Here is a 21,631-nt window from a genome sequence, read left to right as displayed (position 1 = left end):
CTTTTTTACTCCCCTGAATGCTGAATTACGGAGATTTGATTCCTTTATGAGCTCTGTTAATTTGTTATTTGCATGGAGACATCATAGCAAAACCTTTTCTACATTAGTGCTGCAGACAGCATTCATGCCTGAGAACTATAGGGAAGAAACTTGCAATTTTCCAGAAAGTAACTGCAATTCCAGGGTAGGGATATTTCTTCTCTATATAGCAGCGCTCATTAGAATTGCTTTTAAATAAACAAACTGACCAGCACTGAGAAAATACAAGTGCATTTTCATTTCTGTGCCCTGTGAGGTTCACTTTTGTTCACCACATCCCAATATATTTTTCGGAGTCGCTGCTTTCCAGGATAGAGTCCCCTATCTTTCTTCCTAGATGTATATGTTTGCATTTAGTCATATTAGAACACACATTCTTTGCTTGCTCCCAGTTTACCAAATGATGCAGATAGCTCGGAATCAGTGACCTGTCCTCTTCATTATTTCCGCCTTCCCCCATGGTAATAAGATCTCATAAGCATTCATAAGGTGTTGTCTTTTTCTCCCGTGCAACATTTCAAAGATAATAGTGCTACAATCCTGCCTTAATTTCATAGATATTTGGGTAGGGGGGCTAAAATTCAGGAACTATTGGTGAAATCCTGGCTCAACTGATTTCAAAGGAAAAACTCCCATTGACTTCAGCAGGTTTTTATCCATGGATTCTACCACGTGACCAAACAGCACAAATGAGGATAAAACTTCAGGGGCGGCTGTTCCCAATGAACTGGGAAGAGTGTTTTCCAAGGTACACTCTGGTTGGTATCTTTTGGCCCCAAAGATTCTGTGCCTCCTTGAGACACAAACCCAAAGTAGAGATTAAAGTTGTTTTCAAAAGTTTTCTTATATGGCAGAAATCCTGCCCTCTCCCCCCCTCCAACCCATGGTTGATTTACAGAAATTTCAGCATAAATAATTAAAATATAATAATGTTGTAAAGATAATTGCATCTTAATGGTGCTATATTTAAACAAAGCCACTCAAAATCGTAGGCATAGCATATCTACATCATAAGTCAATTTTATTATATCACAGTTTTCTTTATATGCTATTGTCCCGCCATACCGAAAAAAGGACAGGAGATGTTTGACATGGTGTTAGTCAGGCTGCAACTTTATTATTAGATGTCTGGGACTACCCAGAAGATAGAAGTGTACAGCACAGGTAACCCCATAGTCATTCCATAATTACGGGGGGGGGGGAGGCTTCTGCCAGCTCCCGCTCTTTTTCCATCCAGGTTCCTCCACAGCCAATCCATTGCTGGGAGCTCACCATCCCCCTACACCCGTTGTAAGAGGATTAAGGTGGACGAATAAGAAAGGGAGGGTGGCTCCCTGCCATATCAAACATAGGAGTCCCCAATCTACCTCTCATTCTGTTTTTTTAACGAACATCTCCTTTTACAAGCCACTTATCCGGTCACTGTATACCTTCCCTACGGAGTACCTGCACTAGATATCTGCCCCACACTTATATAATGAGTTGCAACATATAGCTTACTGCCCATCATGCCATGCATGAACAAAGCCCTTCCTGAACCTGCTGTGAGGAAGGCAAAAAAAACCCAACTCCAACTAGGCCAATCTGGTGGTAAGGGAAATATTCCTTCCCAGTCCCCCTAAACAAGGGGTGGCTGGTGCAATGCCCACAGCCAGTCTTGACCAAACCTGCTATTTCACCACCTAATGGGGAGGGAGGATGGGTGCTGCCCCAGCCTGCTCTGGGCAAAAGTGGGCGTCACGCACAGGGCTGCCCCTTTAAAACCCTTCCACCCATCTGGTTCCCAGGGGATGAGTCAGCGTTGCCATGCTGGCCCCTTGTCTCCTTTTGCAGCAGTTTTCCTCTCTCCTCCTCCACCCACAACCATAAAGCACTGTTCCCTTCATTTGGCCAACCAGACAAATCCCCCCCGCTTAAAGGGGGTGCAGTCATTGTTTTCAGTTTGCAGACATTGATGCAACCTCTGAGATGGGAGTGTCTTTGCTATATTTAAGGAGTGTTCCTTAAAATCATAGAAATGTAGGACTGGAAGGGACCTCAATAAATAATTTAGTCTGGGCCCCTGTGCTCGAGGCAGGACTAAGTAATTACTAGACCTTTTTCTATTATCAGTGGTGGTTATTGATGGTTTGTTTTTTCAAATCCAGCTGTTGATAGTGAGCCTTAACATTTCTGTATCATATCAGAAATGTTAACTAAAACTGAAAAATAGACAAAAAAATCAGTTTGATAAAGCCATTTAGTGTAAAGATAAAGAGAACTAGAAATAGTTTCTAATAAACTAATATTGGTCTCCCTGGAGGGTTAATTATGCCATTCTGTATTTTAAGGAGACTGTAAATTGCCTGTTTCAACAGATGTTCTCTTAAAAGAATGGCTTATTTGGGATAGGTCTTTGTCAAAGTTTACCCCCACTAGAATATACAAATTAGTATCCTCTAACTCAGGGGTAGGCAACCTGCGGCACGCAAGCTGATTTTCAGTGGCACTCACACTGCCCGGGTCCTGGCCACCAGTCCGGGGGGCTCCGCATTTTAATTTAATTTTAAATGAAGCTTCTTAAACATTTTAAAAACCTTATTTATTTTACATAAAACAATAGTTTAGTTATATATTATAGACTTATAGAAAGAGACCTTCTAAAAACGTTGAAATGTATTACTGGCACGCGAAACCTTAAATTGGAGTGAATAAATGAAGACTCGGCACACCACTTCTGAAAGGTTGCCAGCCCCTGCTCTAACTATAGACTCACATATTATAAACTTTTTATTCACAACAAGCCATCCATTATCAGCTAGTTTAATAATTATATGTAAGATATTGTGAACCACTGAAGACATTTACATGTTTCTCAATCACATTGTTAGTTCAACGTATGTTCATCGGTCAGCTACACTGGTTAGTTTACATGCTTCTCAGTGTCAATGCTAGCCACAGTGAAATCATGGTCACACCTGAGTGAAAAGTGGTTTCAGTGAATCCTCATTTAGTGCCTGTGATTTGTTGATCTTTGCCAAACTGCCAAGTTTCTACCCTATGTTCCTCTGATGCTGGCTAATACTTCTCCTGGCCTCCTGGGGTCTCACATTTCTAAAATGGAGTTTGTAAACCATGTGAATTTTCTTTTCAGGCATCAGAGCACAACAAATGTTGCTGGAGCTTTGAGAAACGCAGCAGTTTTAATTTGCAGGATTTAGTTTCAGACTAGTTTATATACAGAGTTTTATCTTGAGTAAAACCACCCAAAAAACTGACAAGTTAACTCTGCATAAAAAATGAGTTATTTCCCCCCTCTACCGGTTTCCAACTAAAATCATACATTGGCCCAGGAATATGGAAGGTGCACAAACCTAGATATACCTTTTGGTAACCTGGTCTGAGTTATTCATGAATATTTGCTTTAAAAAAACCAAACTAAATAAATCTGCTTTGGCTCTGTCTGTGAAAAAATTATTCTAGATAAGTTCACTGGAAAGAAAGTTCAAAGATTTTAAATTTTATGCAAATATAGAAATGTTCCCCTAAATCAAATGCTGGACATGTAAACATGAGTATTCACACCAGATATTTGATTTTAAAAGTTGGCCTCATCCAGTCACGAAACAGAAATATCATGTGAGCTAAGTGTCCAATCAAAATTAAACAAAAACAGCCAGAATTTTGGATATCCGATCTTTATGACAAATTTATCACAAGTAAAATACAGACCAAAGATTATTCCAAGAAATCATTCATCAGATAAATTTGAATACATTGCAAGTCAAATATTCCATCCAAAATCAATCATTTTATTGGAAGTCAAGTTTTAGTTGCTAGTGATGTTTCTGATTAGTCAAATTCTCAGTCATTCCAAAGTCTGATATGCCCACCTGAGATTTGACTAAAACTCTGCAAGGACTAAACTGTATAAAATGACCAGACCTACAGAGATAAGGACTTCCACAAAACCAGAGATTCACCCTGAAGAGTTTAAGAGGTCTTGGGTCCAAATATCCAGTACCTACTGAAGTATATGGAAAGGCTCCCACTGGCTTCCAATGGGCTCTGAATCAGGCTCTTGTTAAGCTGAGCTCTGTGAACTCCTAAGACCATTGGGACTCCAATTCTGGTTCTCCACAGTTCCTAAACTTCATAATAAAAGAGGTGCCATGCTAGGTGTCCAGCAGGGAGCTGGTTAAATAGACTCTCTTTCATGCAGGCTTCAAAACCAGCTTCACTAACTCCCCCAACTATGTATGCCCCCAATTCTCTGAAAATTTGAACTGAGAGCTTGAATGACTAGGGAATACTGTGCTATATACAAACACTTCCTATTGCTGGGGATTACAAGTGACAATAATTCTTCATGGATTTGGTTGCTTTAATGGGAGAAAAATAAATAACCAGATAGATTGTGTAATTACCCAAATATAATGCCACGGTAAGATAAAAATACCTCCTTGCCAAACAGTCTATTGATTAGTTTTAATAATAGTCCAGTATTTAGATAGTAAATAAGTGGCTATTGTTCCCGAGGGGGATAGAAAGAGCTAAATTAAAAACACAGTTTTAGTCAGGGTTATTTTGTTGTGAAATTTAGGATTCTGTTTAACTAGCAGCTTTGCAAAGGGTGCATACTTTTGTCAATGGCAAAAGTCAATGGCAAAACTTCCACTGCTTCAATGAGGTCAGGATTTCACCCTTTATATTGGTCTATTATTGGTTATTTCATTTCATTGTATTTAACAGGATATTTTTAAACTAGTACTTTAAGTCAATTTCTACCTATTTGGCATTCATCCTTAGAATATAATAGGTTGGTACTGCCTTTTTCATTTTCAAATTCACGGTTGCTTGATGGTCTTAATTTTCTCATAGTATTCAACGATGACAGATTAATAGGTGGTTCCCTTCAACTACATGGGCAGATCTTTAATGGATCTCATTAGTTTATATTACGATAGTGTACAGAGATGTGGAAGCAGTTCCTAGAGGACAGTTCACACCAACGCTTGCACTTTCAATAATAATAGAATCCTCACTTCTGTGATTCAGTAGAACCTAAGTCAATTGCTATGAAGAAGAAACAAAGTAAATTATTTATCTAGTATAAATAATAAAGAAAATTGTAGAACATATTTTGGTGTTCCAATCTTGTTGCTACAAAATCATCTAGTTATAGCTTCTGGCAAAACACAGTTATCCTTAATATCACTGAAACAGAGCCTTCTGAGATTTCCCAAGCATATCTTTTAGGTCTGCTTGCTGTCTAGGACACTTAGTAGTATACCAGGATTCCAGTCAACTCAGCAGAACATTCTTTGGGATCTCCTACCAAAATAAGCTGAGCTAGGAATGGATTATTTAAAAAAAAAAAAATCACATCAAATGCAAGTCAAATTTGGCACTTAACCAAAAAAACCTAAACATTTATATTAACACAGCACACATAAAAGGATTTCATTTTACACAAAACATTTTTATTCAATGTTAGTGGACTCTTCTTAGCAGCTGCTTAGGTTTCTAGGTAACCACGCAGTTTAATAAACCTGTACAATGATAATTAAACACTGTAAATAATTTATCTGCTTAATCTTCCTAACTGGCCTTTTATTCCTTTGTAGAAAAGTGACCCATGCTGACATTCTGAATAAGGTTGGCAAAATAAGTGCAGTGAGGAGTGGTAGTATAAAGTGGATTTGCTCTCAATAATGTATGAAGCCACATGCTGGGTAGAGGAATCCTCACAAAAGCGGTACCACAGCAATCTGTTCCTTTCATCTGCAGCCAGCATTTAAAGTGAAGGTGCTGCTCCGAATCAAAAGCACAATCATTCATTTGTGAGCAGATGTCCTTCACACGGCAGGCAGCACTTTTTCAAAACAGAGCTGAACAAATGCACTGCTGTGAGACAAGTTCCCCTACCCATTAGAGAAAGAACACAGTATATATTAATTTAGCAGGTTGTTGGATGTTTTAAAGTAGAATTTATGAAGCAGAAAAAGCATGTGGTGAAACAAAACGGCTTTCAAACGAAATATGAAAAAGTTCCACTAGTTACTGTATTATGAAGTGCAAGAGTCTGATGCATGTCAATGGTTTATGCAGAAAATAAACTGAAATGGGTTAGATGTGTGCTTTGCATATGCTTACTAAAGGAGTTCATTAGTTCTCGAAAGTATATGCCGGAGGTAAGGTGCAGTATATGTGTATACTGTGTTCCCATTTGCTTGAAACATTTGAGGTCAATCCAAAGTGAAATATATTTAAAACTATCTTCTAGGCAGAGGAGCTGCCCAGCTGGTTCCATGTGCGTGTTCGTAGTCTCTCCCCCCCTCCCCTCCCCGGTGACGTATATATACTCCTTGGAGACTATTTCTTTGTTTAATCAACGCTCAGACTTTAGGGTGTGATCCAATTCCTATTGAGGACAATGGACAGACTCACATTGCCTTCAACAGGAGCTGGTTGGGCTGTTTGTTATGGAAATCCCAGTGGCTGGGATTCTGCACTGTGCAACAACACAATCAACATATTTTGTTCCTAATAAATAATAAAATATTGTGCAAATCTGTTAAATGAATATCAAAACTTTATTTTTAATCATAGTAGTCTGAAGGACTAAATTTAAAAGGACTTTCCCCAAGCTATATATCAACTATTATGATGGAGATAGACTTTTTAAAAGCATGTTGTCGTCAAATCAGGCACTGTTCAAGATTTAAAGCTCTATTTAGAGGGGATGTAAGTCAGACCAATCTCTTGCAGGTACAGAAGGGGAAAGAGGCAGCAGCATTTAATAAATATTTATTTATAAAACAAATATGTATCAAGGCTACAAGAACTACCTCCAGTTGCTCTTCCTGGCACTGAGGGCTGCTGCTGTACAGGGTTGTCAGGCAGCCTTTCTGTACCGCCTCTGGAGACTCATCCTGCTGGATCGGAGCCAGGCAGGAGCGACAAGGAGAAGTCGCAGCAGTTGGTGAGATCATAAGGTGAAGAGCATCGTACTTGCCTCAGACTCTCCCACCCATTCAGCTCCCGATCAGAAATCCCCCCCAATAGCTCCCCCACCAACCCAGCCTGGTACCCACCCATCCAGCTCTTACACACCCCGCTACAGTACCTCAGCAATTACCATCAGCCAATTCAACACCCAGTAACACCTCAGCATTCTGACAGCAGGTACCCAGCAACCCCAGGTACCCCATTGCTCTGTCAGCAGATCCCCAGCACTCTTCAGGCACTGCACCAAAACCAACAGCTTCCCCAGCCACTCCTGCCAGTGGGCTAGGTCCCTCCTAACCTGCACAGGCATACACAGCTGTGCGCCCTGTAGCAGGCAGTGCCTGCTGCTCAGGGGAGCTTCGGTATTAGGTGACATCTTCCTCGTTCCCCTTTCCTGACACCAATCCTGCTCTGGGGATCCCGCATCCTCTCTCTTTCCTCTGCTCCCTTTCACTCTTTCTTTCTTTCATCCTCTGCCTCCTACAATGCAGCATGTGCTTATACCGTTAGCCTTATTAATATAGGCGGAAGTTGCACATATGCACTGAGTAAAAATCTACATCTGCATTTGCGACTCATGTTTTGCTAATTAAATAAGCACAGTAATGCTCACTATCCACATTATAAAACTTTCTCCAAAAGCCAATACATTCACTTTCCTTCCCTGTAAACATACTATTTTGAGCACTGCAATTATCAGTTATATTGTAATTTAAAACTGAACTTCTGTTTAAGTATGTGTGATTATTAGACTAGGAGTCAATTGCGGATAGTACATAGATATAAATGCAGCTAATAACTCTTACTGTAATGATTAATCAATTTATGAATACATTATTTAAACTAATAGTTCAGGTCGAATATCTTAAACAAGTTACTGAGTACATCAACCAATTCAAATACGAGCTACCAAATCAATAGCAAACTGTAAGTAAACTCTGGGGAATAGGTATGCTTCCATAATAAACTGTGAATTTTAAAAGTGTTCCTATATAGAGAAAGATTGCCACATCAAAAATAATTTTGTTAGGTTAATATGTTTAGATTTTGGCAAAATATAATTGAAATACAAGAAATGTATCCTACTTAAGGGACTGTAATTTTTAAATTTTCATTATTTAAGGGACACTATCATATTTTCCTTTTAAACTGATTGGTACTTTAATAAAAAAAATCCAGCTTCCCAACCTCTCAATAATGTGTCTTGGATTCAATATATGTATTATGTAAAATACATTTTAAAAATGTATTTCTGATCTCTGGTTGATGTTTATAATGGTCTTTTCAGCAAGAGAGAAATTGACTACACAGGGGAACCCGTTGAACAGACTGTAAACAAAGTATTATCAAAAATACAAATTAAATAAGGAGAAAACATTTTATTTTTCATTAACTATTCCAGTTGTAGAAACCCTATGTGTTATTTGTGATGACAGTAGGCATATCATTTTCAGAAGGAATGTGCTTTCTTAGTTGACAGTTGAAAGTGATGGACATGTTTTAGGCCTCAATAGAGCAAACATTTATGTTTGAAATCAATGGGATTATCAATCTGCATAAAGTTAAGCATATGTGTAAGTGTTTGAAAGAGCGGTGCTTAAATTAGCAATCTGTAACAACACAACATTGGAAACCTACTCCTGATCTGATGGGAGTCAATGGCAAAACTCCCACTAACTTCTTAACTATCCAATAAAAAACACTTCTTTAAAGCAATGGCTATTATCTAAATAAAATAAAATACAACAACATATATCTATATATCTATATCTATCTGTCTACTGCAAACTGGGACATTAGGTTACACTCTACTGTAAGAAACTAGGTAAAACGGGCAATTCTGTATTGGTAACTGCCATGAAAAGGTCTCTGCACTTCATTTAGTGCATACTTTTTATCTCAATGCATAACTTTAGTCCTTCAAAGTAGGATTTTTAATTAAAATGAATGTACTAAATAAACCAAGAGTCCTCCACCCATCCTGATGCTAAAGGTGTGTTTTATCTCAGTTTCAAGTGATACTGCATTTTAAAAATTAATTAGTAGCTTGCAAGAACAGCCACACATTATTGAATAAGTAACAGCATTTAAGTGAAACAGATGAAATATTGGTAAGCAATGCAGACCACAGTATAAGTATGTGAGGAGGGTCATAGGTTAATCCCTATTGATTTTCCAAGTACGCGTACAGCACCGCTGGGAAAGGCCAGTTCTGTTGGCAATCAGCTAGCACAAATACATTATAAATCTTACTGTCCACCTACACTGATCAGTGTCACTTACTTCCTCCACTAAAGACCATTAGGAAACTACAGCAAATCCACTGACATAGGAATTAATCTTAAAATATTCCTTTTCAAGGTATTGTTTTAGATCACATGTATTTCACTTTAAATAAAACAGAAGTAAATTTCAAAGAGCAATATCCTGAGTTTCCATAAGTTTAATATCCTATTTGTAATACCAGCTCAAAGTAATAATCCTCTGGAAAAGTGATCAGTATTCAACGACCCAGAGCCTTAAGACTCCATGTGTCCTGCAGGTAGAGAGTCTCATTTTAAACAATAGGGAAAAAGAATTTTGATGCCATATCAACCACCTCTGCCAACAATGCCAGCCTCAACACAGTTTGTCCACATCTCCTACAACTATCTCTGCATTTTCCTTCCATTCTGCTCCATTCCTGATCTGTTCCACAAGGCCACTAACCTGTCTGTGTTGAGACCTTTCTCCCAAAATGTACTTTTTCCCTGACTCCTGTGTTGCCAACCCTCACAATTTTTTCATTATATTAGGTGTTTTTCTTACAGTCTGAGCTTCAAGAGGCATGTGATTATGTCAAAATCTCTGGTTTTTATTTAAGTGTCGTGGTTGCAGGAGAAAAGCTTGAAAAAGTGACCAAAGTACACCCTAAAGGCTCAGTAACCAAAAAGAAAAAGAAATCCAACGCACATTTTTTTTAATTCATGGTTTTTAGGCCAATCTCATGATTTTTTTAATACTTGTGGTTGGGAGTACTATATTAGTTAACTAATTATAACAAGGCTTAGATGCCACTTGGGAACAATCTAATGGGAAAAAAGTATTATCAAAAATACATCAACACTTGGCCAATCACCACCTTTACCATATTCCTTGTAACCCTTTCCTCTACTACTGATCTATAAATATTTTGATACTATAAACTCACTGGGTAGAGATCATGCCTTCCTTTGTACTGGGCCTAGCAAGTTTTGGTTGCAACTGGTAGAAAATATATTATTAGTAATTATAATACTCTATAAGCTCTTTGGGACAGGTACCAAAGTTCAACTATAACACCCCCCAGTACATTCCCCTCCCTGGACGTACAACTCCCCTGAAGCCATGCTATAAGCAACTTCCACTAAGTATAGCAACTTCCAGGGATCCTGGAGTGAGATAACAATCATTAATAAAATTAGGGCTGTATTAGCTTTTCCAGGGAACTTCCACGCGACTCGAGGGGGAACAACACATGTCCTTTCCCAGACCTACCTAATCCATCCCCAGTCCACGTTATTTCTCTCTCCCCACCCCGTCACCACCAAGCACAGACCTCAAACTACGTGGTGTGGTCTTCACAGGATTCTGGGAGTGGGGTTGGAGGGCCATAGAGGGACCTGAACACCCAATTTGATGTGCGGTAGTGGAGATCCATGTGTGGAGAGGTCTTCTATGCAGAGATCTAGCTAGTACATTTTGGCCATTAACAACAGTTATCTAAATGATTTTGTATAATTTTTGCACATTGTAGATGTCTACTGTCATTAAAAAGAACTATCCAAATCAACACATTTTGCAGAGTTTAGCCCTTCAGAATTGTGGCTATATTCTCTAAAATCTTAAATCTATCATTGTTTTTATGTCTTGTTCAAAGTAGCTCCAAGAAACAACTGCCAATTTGTGTGGTTTTACAGCCACATGTTCTTATTTTCTAAGTGTTCCTCTGTCCTTTGTAGCTGTGTGAAAGACTCAGACAAAAGGGGGATGGAAACTGATCCCTGTGTCCAAAGGGAGCCCTATTGATGCCAATGGAGTTCCAAATGACCACAGAGGTATTCCCTCAGGACACTTATTGCAGGATCAAGAGTAGAGTGACCAGACAGCAAGTGTGAAAAATCGGGATGGGGGGGGTAATAGGCACCTATATAAGATAAAGTCCCAAATATCAGGACTGTCCCTATAAAATCGGGACATCTGTTCATCCTAATCAGAGTGACTGACTGCAGTGGAAACTGACTATACATACAGTAAAGACAAAGGTTTTTTGTTTTTGTTTTTTTTCCTTTCCTCTGCTTCAGTTATAATTATTTTGGGTGTTGCGTGTAACAATAGTAGGCAAAACATTTTCAGACAGAAGTGATTGTTTTTAAAGCTTATATAGTAGTCTTAAAGTAAAAATACAAGATAAACCAGTGAAACCAAGTTCTAGAAAAGTCAGATTCACTAAAACTATGTTGTTAGCAAGGTGGAATTCAAACTCTTTCAGTGTAAACTGAGCAAACTGGAAACCCAGTTAAACTAATTATCCTTCTATAGATAAAAAGTTCTTAAAAAAAAAAGTACTTTAACTGAGGAGTGAATTTGCGCAACTGATGATTCTAATCTAGTTTCACCAAATATATTACTGGCTAACACATGCAATTCACCACCTTTCGAAAGTGGTGGATTTGGCAGTTCTATTTGCAGAAAATGGAGAAAAGCATCTCCATATTTTTTCCCTACAGATTTGGAACGCTCCTGGTCATAACTCGTACAGTATTGGAAATCCAGTTTGAATTCCCTTTCAATACAGCATGTGTCTGCATAAAGAAGCTTACAAAATGAGCTCAGTATTTCCATTTAAAAATATCATTTAAGGGAATTTTAAACTGTCTCAAAAGATGGATACACTTTCTTTGTTTTCTACATTAATGAGCTATAAAAAGAATGGAATAGGTCATAAATACAGTATTTTTGCAACAGCCTTTACTAAAAATGCTACTACTTGTGTTTATCATTTATATCTTCATGCAACCTCAAAATTGATTACACTTTAAACCATATATAACTGGCTGTGTTTTTCATTTTGAGCCATTCTACAAACATTTTTATAACTCTGTTAATACATTCCATATTTTCTGTTCTTATTGATTATGAATATTTCTTTAAAGGATTTTATTGCTTTTAAAGTAACAAATGTTAGGTATTATAAAAAACAGAAAAACCTATTGCATCTTTTATATTTTTCCTTCCCATGATAATTCTAATACATAAATTGTTAGCAGAAATATTTACAGAATATCATTTTTTCATATTTTAAACTCTGAAGTAATAAAATGGAAATCACTGCTAATATAAGATATTTTAGATACAGATTTTTCAGTTCAAATCTCTAATCTGTTTAACTGAATCCATCCTCATTTCAACCTACAATTAAAAAATTAAAATACCAAAGGATTATCTTCATACAACATGATGGTTTTACATCAAGTATATATTATCTTTCCTAATTACTACTGCAGTTTGTAGGCTAGAATATGATTTATATTTAGGATATGATTTTGCTATTAATTATCAAATTGAAAAAAATAAAATCTTGCATTATAAATTCTCTCTTGGAAATTAGTTTTATTATTTTTCCATAATCCTATCACACAAGCAATAAGTGCATTGCAGCATGAACACTTTAATTTTTCCAGTTAGTTTTGAGCAAGCCCAGAGGTGAGGTTTAATAAGGATCAATGGCACTTTATCTGGGACAGGGCCACTTCACAGCATGCAAATTACACAGTAACACTTAAAAAAAAGAAATAGATTTAATTAAAAAAAAGTAGAACCACAGGCTCTGGAAATTCAATTAAAGGATTTATGCAAAGGTTTGCTAGGTTTTTATATGCAGTTACTGCTTATATAATGAGCTTTTCATATTAAAAATCAATAGGTAATCTAGAGTAGACGATCATCCCCTTAAATACATTTTTGAAATCAATTTGAAAAATAGTCCATCAACTGCTGTGACTACTCTTGCTGCTTCGATTAGGCTAAGAGCAATATTTAGATTGTAAGACCTGCTATGGAATATCTATGCCTGAATTTTACTTTCAAGTGTTCTTATACTTTTGAGTGCCCAAGATAATCATACAGTAATTCAAGATTGTGTACAATGGATATATGTATTCAATTACCACACAAATTCTGAAATATGACAAAATCCTAGGCATCTAATGGTACAATCTGACAATATTTTGAACAGTTACATGAAAAACCTTTTTCTACGTAGATCTTTGCTACTGCACTCCCTGGCCTATTGTCTTGCAGTTACTTAGCATTCTGAGACAAATATTTCTGTTGATAACTTCTTGAAGTCTTTAACTACAGAAGCAATTAGCCTACAACTCTGTCTGAAGTGCAACTTTCACACATCATGAATTAAAATGGATCAAGCCCTGTGTCCTTCAGGTTTAAACTAATTTGCCAAGAAGCTGCAGTGATATAGGACCATTATGTGAAAGTCCAAACTTCCTGGTTAATATTCATCACCCATCACAAATTCACTACTCATGTGAGCAGGTGCAGCACCTTTGAAATTAATGGAGTTGGGCACATTACATCAGTGCTTGGTTTGCCTCAATGTATCCCATTAAAGAAGGTTTGTAAGTGTACTAAGAGTAACAAAAAGTGGTCACTCAATCATTCCTTTTTCAAGACAAAAAAATGAAGCAATGAGAGTATCAAATATTAAGAATCCCAGGGACTCAGTCTTAGCACAAGCTGCTAAAGTTGCTATCACAACATGACTGTCCATATGACAATTTGGGGAGTAAAGAGAAGACTTTTGTATTTGCAAAAATAGAATATTCACAACACCTGTTTTAACAGACACATTCAATGGTCTTTCCAGTTCATAATCCAGTTAGTTAACTATACATTTTTCTCATTGATTGTAAGCTCTTTGGGGCTGGGGCCATCTCAGGATGATAAGGCACAATGGGGTTGGGGGCTGTAGATGCTTCTACATTTCATTATTATTATTATCATTTGTAATGCACAGTAAACCCCTTCTGCCCCCTCCGCCTACCAAAAAAAATAAAATAAGTTTTCATAGTATTCTAGGTGTTTGCTTGATAGGAAGGAAGGAAGGTTTTGTTTTTCTTACATACGAAAGGGTATCTAAAACAGCCAATCAGTGCCTAACAAAATATGTATTAGTTCATTATTTTAATTCAGCATCCCCAGGAGAAATATTCCTTTTGCAAGGGATAGCAGGGGGGTTGAGGAATGGTACTGGAATACAACTTCTGTGCATGAAAAATAGCAAAACAACAATTGAGAGGGAACTGGATTAGATAAAATTCCTTCTCTTGCTGTAATACATTCTGCCAAACAATGCATTTCAGTTCTTCCTACAGCTATGAAAGCAACCAAATTATAGGAGGGTATAATCAACAGTGATCTTAAAAGCTAAATAATAATCAGCTTTCAGTTAAAATCACAAAAACTTCAACAACAAAGTTATGCTCTTTCAGAGAGTAAATTTAAGAATAGGAAATGACGAGCACCTATATAGTAAAAATATTATTAACATAAGTTTAAACAATGTCAATGTTAGAAATTTCTGCAACACTATTCCAATCTACATATCTATAAAACAAATCATTGCAGAGTATTTTTTTTTAATTGAGACTCACCTCAAATATGAAAAGAATTTCTTTATTGTCATTTCACTTTCTCTCTATTAATTCTTTGACACCTCACTGCAAACATTGTCTTAAATATCTTACTTTATTGGACTCAGATTATTTCTTAAAAGAAAAATATTTACCTATTCTCACTGCAAGACAAGATTATATGGACAAATGCTACTTGTTTTAGATGAGTAAGAAACATGTTAATGAACAGCAGCTTTTATTTTCATCCTTCTTTCCCTACTAACTGAGTTGTTCATGTACACCATATTTTCCAACACCTTTTCACTTTAAACAACACAGTTTAAGTACATGAAGAGATCAAAGAGTTTCAGATGAATCTGAAAACTTATAGCAAGGGTAACAAGGGTCCTTAGTTTTCAATGACAGAAGCATATGCTCTCAACTTTCTAAACTGCATCTAACTGAGCCATTTATCAAGGCCTGAAACTTTTTCATTATTTAAAGCACTACGACAGCTTTCCACTTGATGCCTTGGAAGTACACAATAATAGAGACTCTATAGTCATTAATTATGATATCAGCTGGTTGATGAAGTTTGTACTGGCTGCTTGGTGATTTCATTTTTAATTGCAGCAGGTGGTGTGGAAAAAGTGCTATCCTGATACACATAGTCACCTCAATAGTATTTTCTGTTTTATGTATATGTAGGTGCTCCTGAAATTTTTGAAAATCCCTTCTGTTCTGTTCCCCACTTTCATTTAATAACTGCAAAGAAAAATGCATATACAGTACATGTAGAAAGTAAGATGATGAGACATACAATGTTCAAAGAAACAATGTCCTTGATTTTTCCCCTCTCAAAATATTTTTTTCTTTTTAGAGATGGGGTGAAGGGGGCCACTGTGAAGAAGAATGTAACTGATATTGTATTTAAGGTCCCCAAAAAGTGGCAGTTATAAATAACAAATCTTGGAGACACATACTGTACAATTGTTTCTTTGGGCACATCTAGAGATCCTGATTTTTAGATTTACCTGCATTGGTGAATAAATAATATTTGAACTTTACAAAAAATGCAGATTAAGACATTGAGGCCAGCTAAGAAAAGCTAGTATCCAAATTAAAATTATACAAAATTTTAGGACTATTCTAAAAATGAATGTGCAGGCTTTAATTCTAAAGGAATAATACATTTGTACTACTTTGGGGTTTGATCTCTGCACTAAAATCTCTATTAATTTAATAACACTTATATACAGGTAGATGTTTACTGTCCAAAAAAAGCAATATTGGCAATAACAAAAGGGTTATGAAAAAATATCATATACAACATTTCTTAATGTATTGATTTATTATTTCAGTGTTTTGAAGGCTCTGTTGTATATTGTTGACTAGTGTATATTGTGCTTCTGATATTGTCTACTTTACAAAGATGCATTTTCCTGCTCAATAACATTTTAAATTCATTAACCCCTAATTTAAGAGATTAGAGAACTATTATGCAAGGTTTTGCTACATAGGTTTAACATGAGATTGATAGGTAGTAATAACTGGTGTTTCCTAATGGCCACAGACATCTGTCTTCTACATAAATCAGCAAACTCCCTTAAGAATCTCTTGTATCCAAGTCATAGATCAATTGTGCTCAAGTCTCATTACGACACTCACCCTCTCTCCTTTATAATAAGGCCACAGTACCTTAGCTCATAACTACATTACATGTAATTAATACAACTGTTACGTAAATGGATGCAGTGTTAAAATGTAGGTCTCTGGAGAGAACAGGGTATGACAGGAACTAGTTGCACTGTCATGCATGGGATGCCATGTCTTGGTGAAATTTTAGCCATCTTTCTTACCTAGGATACAGATTCTTTACACTGTAACTCACAAGCTTCAGCACAAGGGGAGGATGCTAACTGTCTAACTTAATTCAACTACCTATCAGTGCCCTGCTACCAGGGGCGGCTCCAGGCCCCAGCACGCCAAGCGCATGCTTGGGGCGGCATGCCGCGGGGGGCGCTCTGCCGGTCGCCGGGAGGGCGGCAGGCGGCTCCGGTGGACCTCCTTCAGGCGTGCCTGCGGAGGGACCATTGGTCCCACAGAGCTGCCCTCCCGGCGACCGGCAGAGCGCCCCCCGCGGCATGTCACCCTGCTTGGGCTAGCGAAATGTCTAGAGCCTCCCCTGCCTGCTACCATATCATACTGGTGACATTAATAGAGGGAGTAGAGGCTGGATGTCCCTTTCGTCTTCTCTAAGGAAATATGATTGTAGACTTTGAAATGTTCTGAAATAATTTGAAATGTCACAGTAGAGTAACTTCCACCAATATGACGCCATTTTGCAGATGTGAAAAATGCATCTAACTTGGAAGGGGAAGTGGTAGCAGGAAAGGAGAGAGCAGCTGAACAAAACAAAGGCATTTTAGGGAGAAAGTGTCCTGAAGTGGTACATTTGGCCAACAGCAAACAAATAAGATAAAGCAGTTCCCCCACAAACATATCATGCTCCGAGTTGGTCATTACAACTCCCCATTAATTGTAATGGGGAGCTGTGCTGGCAAATCAATAGCATGATATAACCCACATGCTTTAACTTATGCTTCCCCTGAGGTAGACATTATCAACAAGGCCAGGGGAAAAATCAGGCCCAGAATAAGAGGGCATAACTTCCAGGGAGCTCAGTATTACTTGCTTACAGTAGGGCTTACTCCAGGCCCCAGTCAGCTCTCACTTATACTATTGTAAATCCAGATTCAGTGTGGTGTAAAGGAAAGCATAATTTGTATTTGTGAAGAAGTAAGTTGCAGGGGATTTTTCTCTGTGTATGTGACTGTCCTCCTCTTCCTAATGTGTATGGGCCCAATCCTGCAAAGTGATGAGCATCCTCAGGTCCCAATTTTGATGTTCAACACATCCTAGGACTTAGTCCCAATCTAGTTCACAGTACAACATAAACAATAATAATTAAAAGAAAATTAAAAAGCAAAAAAAAATTGGAACTAAGATGACTAATGCCAAGCATAACAGCTTAGTTGTCTTGCTTTCAAGATGCTCTCTTTTCCCTTTCTTTTGTTTACATTTTGATTAATTGTTTTATGGTCAGGAACTTTGCCCACACCTTCAAGTATGTACTATGCAAATGCAATGTAAGCCAATGACACTATACAAATAAAACAACAAATAAAATGAACCAATTAGTGTTAATAAGAATTATACATATAAATCGCCACACATTTTTTATTGTTTCATTTTTTTTTATAGGCAGTCAAGAAATAGCATCACACATAAAACCAGAGCCACCGTCTAGATCCTCACTTTGCCTAAGTATAAAAAAGCTAGTATTCTCTTTTTTTTTTCTAAAATGTACTTAATGTTCCTACAAAGATAGCAGAATTAATGAAGATTGTATTAGGTTCTGAAGGATGAATAGCCTCCCCTGCAAGATGTTCACTCTACAGATACAAGAATTATGAACTGTTGGTATCTATATCATGTTCTTTTTAAATCATCAAACTCAGAAAGACATGCTGATAAGCTTACAGTATTTTAACACACTATTTCTGTTGACACTCAGGTTATGAACATAGATGTAGATGTTTGTCTGTACTATGAGTGCCAAAAATCACAAGATTGTGATGCAAACCCTCAGGGACATTTATTCCCCCCATTTCAACAACAGGTAATTGAGCCTCTAAATCACACACAAAGATTACATCCATAAAATAGTTAAGTACTTGTACCATTAATATGTTTATATTGCACAGTTTGTTTTAAATCTATGTGTATGAAAAAATATTGTACAAGACAAACTACTGTGTAGTGAGCTGCAAAATTCAGAATGTTTCTGCTCACGCTAGCAAGGTAAATGGCACGACATAAACGAAGTCATACACAAACTGAATACATGTTGCCATTTCTATGACAAGGCTTCCCAAAAGCAACACCAATGATGATCTTATGGTTCATCTATTTAGCATTAAACTAGACTCCCTTGCAAGTGTGTCACTGAGTATGCATCAGGGTATAAAGCTTTCTGACACACATAACGTAGTTAAATATGCTACGAACAGATATAACTTATAAACAGTACATCATGCCAACATGTCTCTAGCAGTGACTGAAAGCAAGAGCTACCAAGTGCATTATTGGTTTTGAAGAATGACAATATCCCTGACAACTTTAGCAAGTTTAGGCATTTTTCTACAGTTACAGAAAGCAAAAGGCATACCTTTTTCAACAAAATTTTCATGGAAAGCCAATTGTTTACCTAAACATGACATTTTTCTTTACATAAAAGGCCCTGTAACCTGCTTAAAGAAGCCTGCAAGGTGGTCCAGCAATAATCAAGGGGCCCACCACATGTTTTTCACCCAAAACTTTTGGGTGGGGGGAAGAAAGGAAGGAAGTGCCTCTCAAACTCACTGCCTCTCCTTTATCCTGGAAATGTCTTCTGGGGAACAGGCAGGTCCACTGCCACACATCAAACAGTTTATCCCCACTACTAAAATCTATTTTAAACATGTAAAGCAGTGTAAAGAGCCCTAGACTACATTGTTCAAGAACTAGGGAAACCTCAGAGACCAATCAAGCAAACTGAAGATGCATCTCTCACTTATTCAGACAACAGGGACAAGAACTGATTCCTGGGAGACTCCATTGGCACATAGCACTCACAGCAGAGGAAATGGCTATCTGGCATCCCTTAAAGATCCCAGGAGATTCCCTTTCTCTCAAATAAGGCTTGAAAAACTGTAAGTCGGGGGCGTTAAGGAAGTGTATGTAGGGGTATGTGGATTTTTTGGGGTGTGGGGGAAAAAGAAATTCAGGGATTTTTTTTTCAACTGCAGTTTTTCTACCACAAGTTGGAGGAAATTACGCAAAAGGTTCACAAAGATTTCATCACCTCTCCTTATGAGAAAGACTCTTTCTTAATCATTCACCATAGTTTGATAGATTTGGAAATCTACGTAGGTACTTGTATGGCCCTCATCACCATAATATCTAAGGGCATCGCCATTGCTAATGTATACATTAATATAGTTCAAAGATACTGAAATATTTGGACACTGGTGGGTAAATCTGGCCAGGCTTTGATTACTTAGTTAGCTTAATGTATGAAACTTCACCGAGGTAACTTGCACCTAAAGTTCTCAAGTACTTTATTAGAAACTTAAGTATCAACATAACAGAATTTGCATGTACTGTTACAGAGTTGTATTTTCATTCTCTTCTTTAAAGTGCCTGGAAGAAAGAGTAAGACAGCCTGATTAACTGATTAACAAATATAGATAGAGAGCTCACATTTCTGTACTTCTGTAGAAAACGAAGGGTTTCAGTTTAGAGATGTCGATTTCAAGCTTTTATCAGCACTAATTTCAACAAAAAAAAGTTTGTAAAATTCAGAACAGAGGGAAAACAGACCTTAATTAAGCAAAGCGTTATCTCTTTCTACTAGAATGAAAGCAATGTTAGTTATATTTTTACCAAGATTTTTCTCCACTTAATGAAGACATTATCCATGAGTTTTCAAAGTCACTTTACAAAAGAGCATTCATGAGACATTAAAGTCAGCTTAAACTAAAAAGTCTTTTTGAAGTCAATAAACAATAAAAAGAACAATGAAAGACAGCCTTTGATCTCTTCTTAGTCTAAAGTCTTTAATTTCTGTTTTAATCTGCTGGATGCATTAAATCTTCTATTCAAATACTTTTCACCTGCAGAGTACAGTAGGCTTGCCTTGATTATTATTTTACAGTACTAATGTACAGCTCTCATTAACATGGATAGGTGTCATCTGGCAAAAAAAGTTTTAAAATGATTTTCTATTCTATTCTCTTTGAAAATTAAAAAGGGGGGAGAAAAGACAACGGAATCTTTGGCTTTGAAATTCATGACAAGATCAAAGACTATAATGCACATAGATTTTTTTCAAAGAATAAATTATTAACAACATGGACAAACACATAACTGGTCAATAGCATGGTCAAGAAATGATGAAGTTAGAATATCTGCCTATGACTAATTACAATTAATCTGACTTTATTACTTGCAAAAAATACCAAGTTACTCACTACAATTTTAGGAAATGCTTTTATTACTCCACAGTGTATTTGCAAAATCACCAAGTGTCTTAATCAGATTTTTGCTCAGGATACCAAATTCATAGCATTGGAGATGGAAGGGATCTATTTATCCTCCCCTTCTGTGGCCGCAGCAGGCCCCAGATTTGAATGGTGAAGTATGAAATCAATATGAATAAGAAGTGTGGTTCTTCAGGACTAGGGAAGCCCACAGAGGATGATAGCCACCATTGCCTGCTGTGCAGCCTAACTCACCAAAGCTCTTTGCATGTGCCCAAGGAGAAGAGGTCAACCAAGAAGGAGTTGGGGACACTACGCAGATCCACAGACCATCCACAAGGGGCATAATAGGGCAGGGACTGCTGCCTCCTATCTTCTTATGCTATGCACATCATCATTTTACCTGAGTGTCTTTAGAGATTCAGGCACAGCCACAAAGCACCCAGAGGATTGTGTGCAGAGGTAGAGTGTAATACCACCATTTTTCTTTTTTCTTAATCTGCCTCCTGATGTCCAAATAATTGTCATAATATCGCAACATAGCTCCCTCAATCTCATTCATTTTCAAAACCACTCAATGCCTAGTCCATCTCTTGCTGAGATTGCCAATGAGGATTTCAACTAGTGCTTCCCCCCTCCCACCTCAAGATAGTGATTTTTGCAATGTGGATGTCTGTCCAGAGAGAACTGGACAAAGAACACTAACTCATTTCACATGGACCACTGAAGAGCCCATAGATAACAGTTTTCATTTGCTAAGGTCTGAAGCAGGATTTGAATGGGGACTTAGAGGTAGGAATTTTTATCATTTTGCACACACAAAAATTGTTTCATTTAGATTTAATGAAAATAGACTTCTAAAGAACA

The 21,631-nt window shown here is 37.3% G+C and overlaps 1 protein-coding gene across 11 annotated transcripts in view; it reads right to left on the bottom strand.

Moving 5' to 3' along the window:
- Positions 1-21,631, bottom strand: part of WWOX (WW domain containing oxidoreductase) — a 635,942-nt gene that overhangs the window by 418,746 nt on the left and 195,565 nt on the right. Inside the window, exon 9 of one of the 11 annotated variants that reach the window (XM_039503887.1) lies at positions 19,879-19,925. The exons of the other annotated variants lie outside the window; for them this stretch is intronic. Coding sequence (XP_039359821.1) covers positions 19,917-19,925 — 9 coding nt within the window. The 3' untranslated portion in view covers positions 19,879-19,916. Of the gene's footprint in view, positions 1-19,878; positions 19,926-21,631 lie in introns of those variants that run through there. 11 annotated transcript variants of the gene reach the window in all.

The sequence above is a fragment of the Mauremys reevesii genome, linkage group 16, assembly GCF_016161935.1.
Source record: "Mauremys reevesii isolate NIE-2019 linkage group 16, ASM1616193v1, whole genome shotgun sequence".
Taxonomy (NCBI): domain Eukaryota; kingdom Metazoa; phylum Chordata; order Testudines; family Geoemydidae; genus Mauremys; species Mauremys reevesii.
Note: the sequence above shows the minus strand (reverse complement) of the source record. Positions and strands in the feature narration are given on the sequence as shown.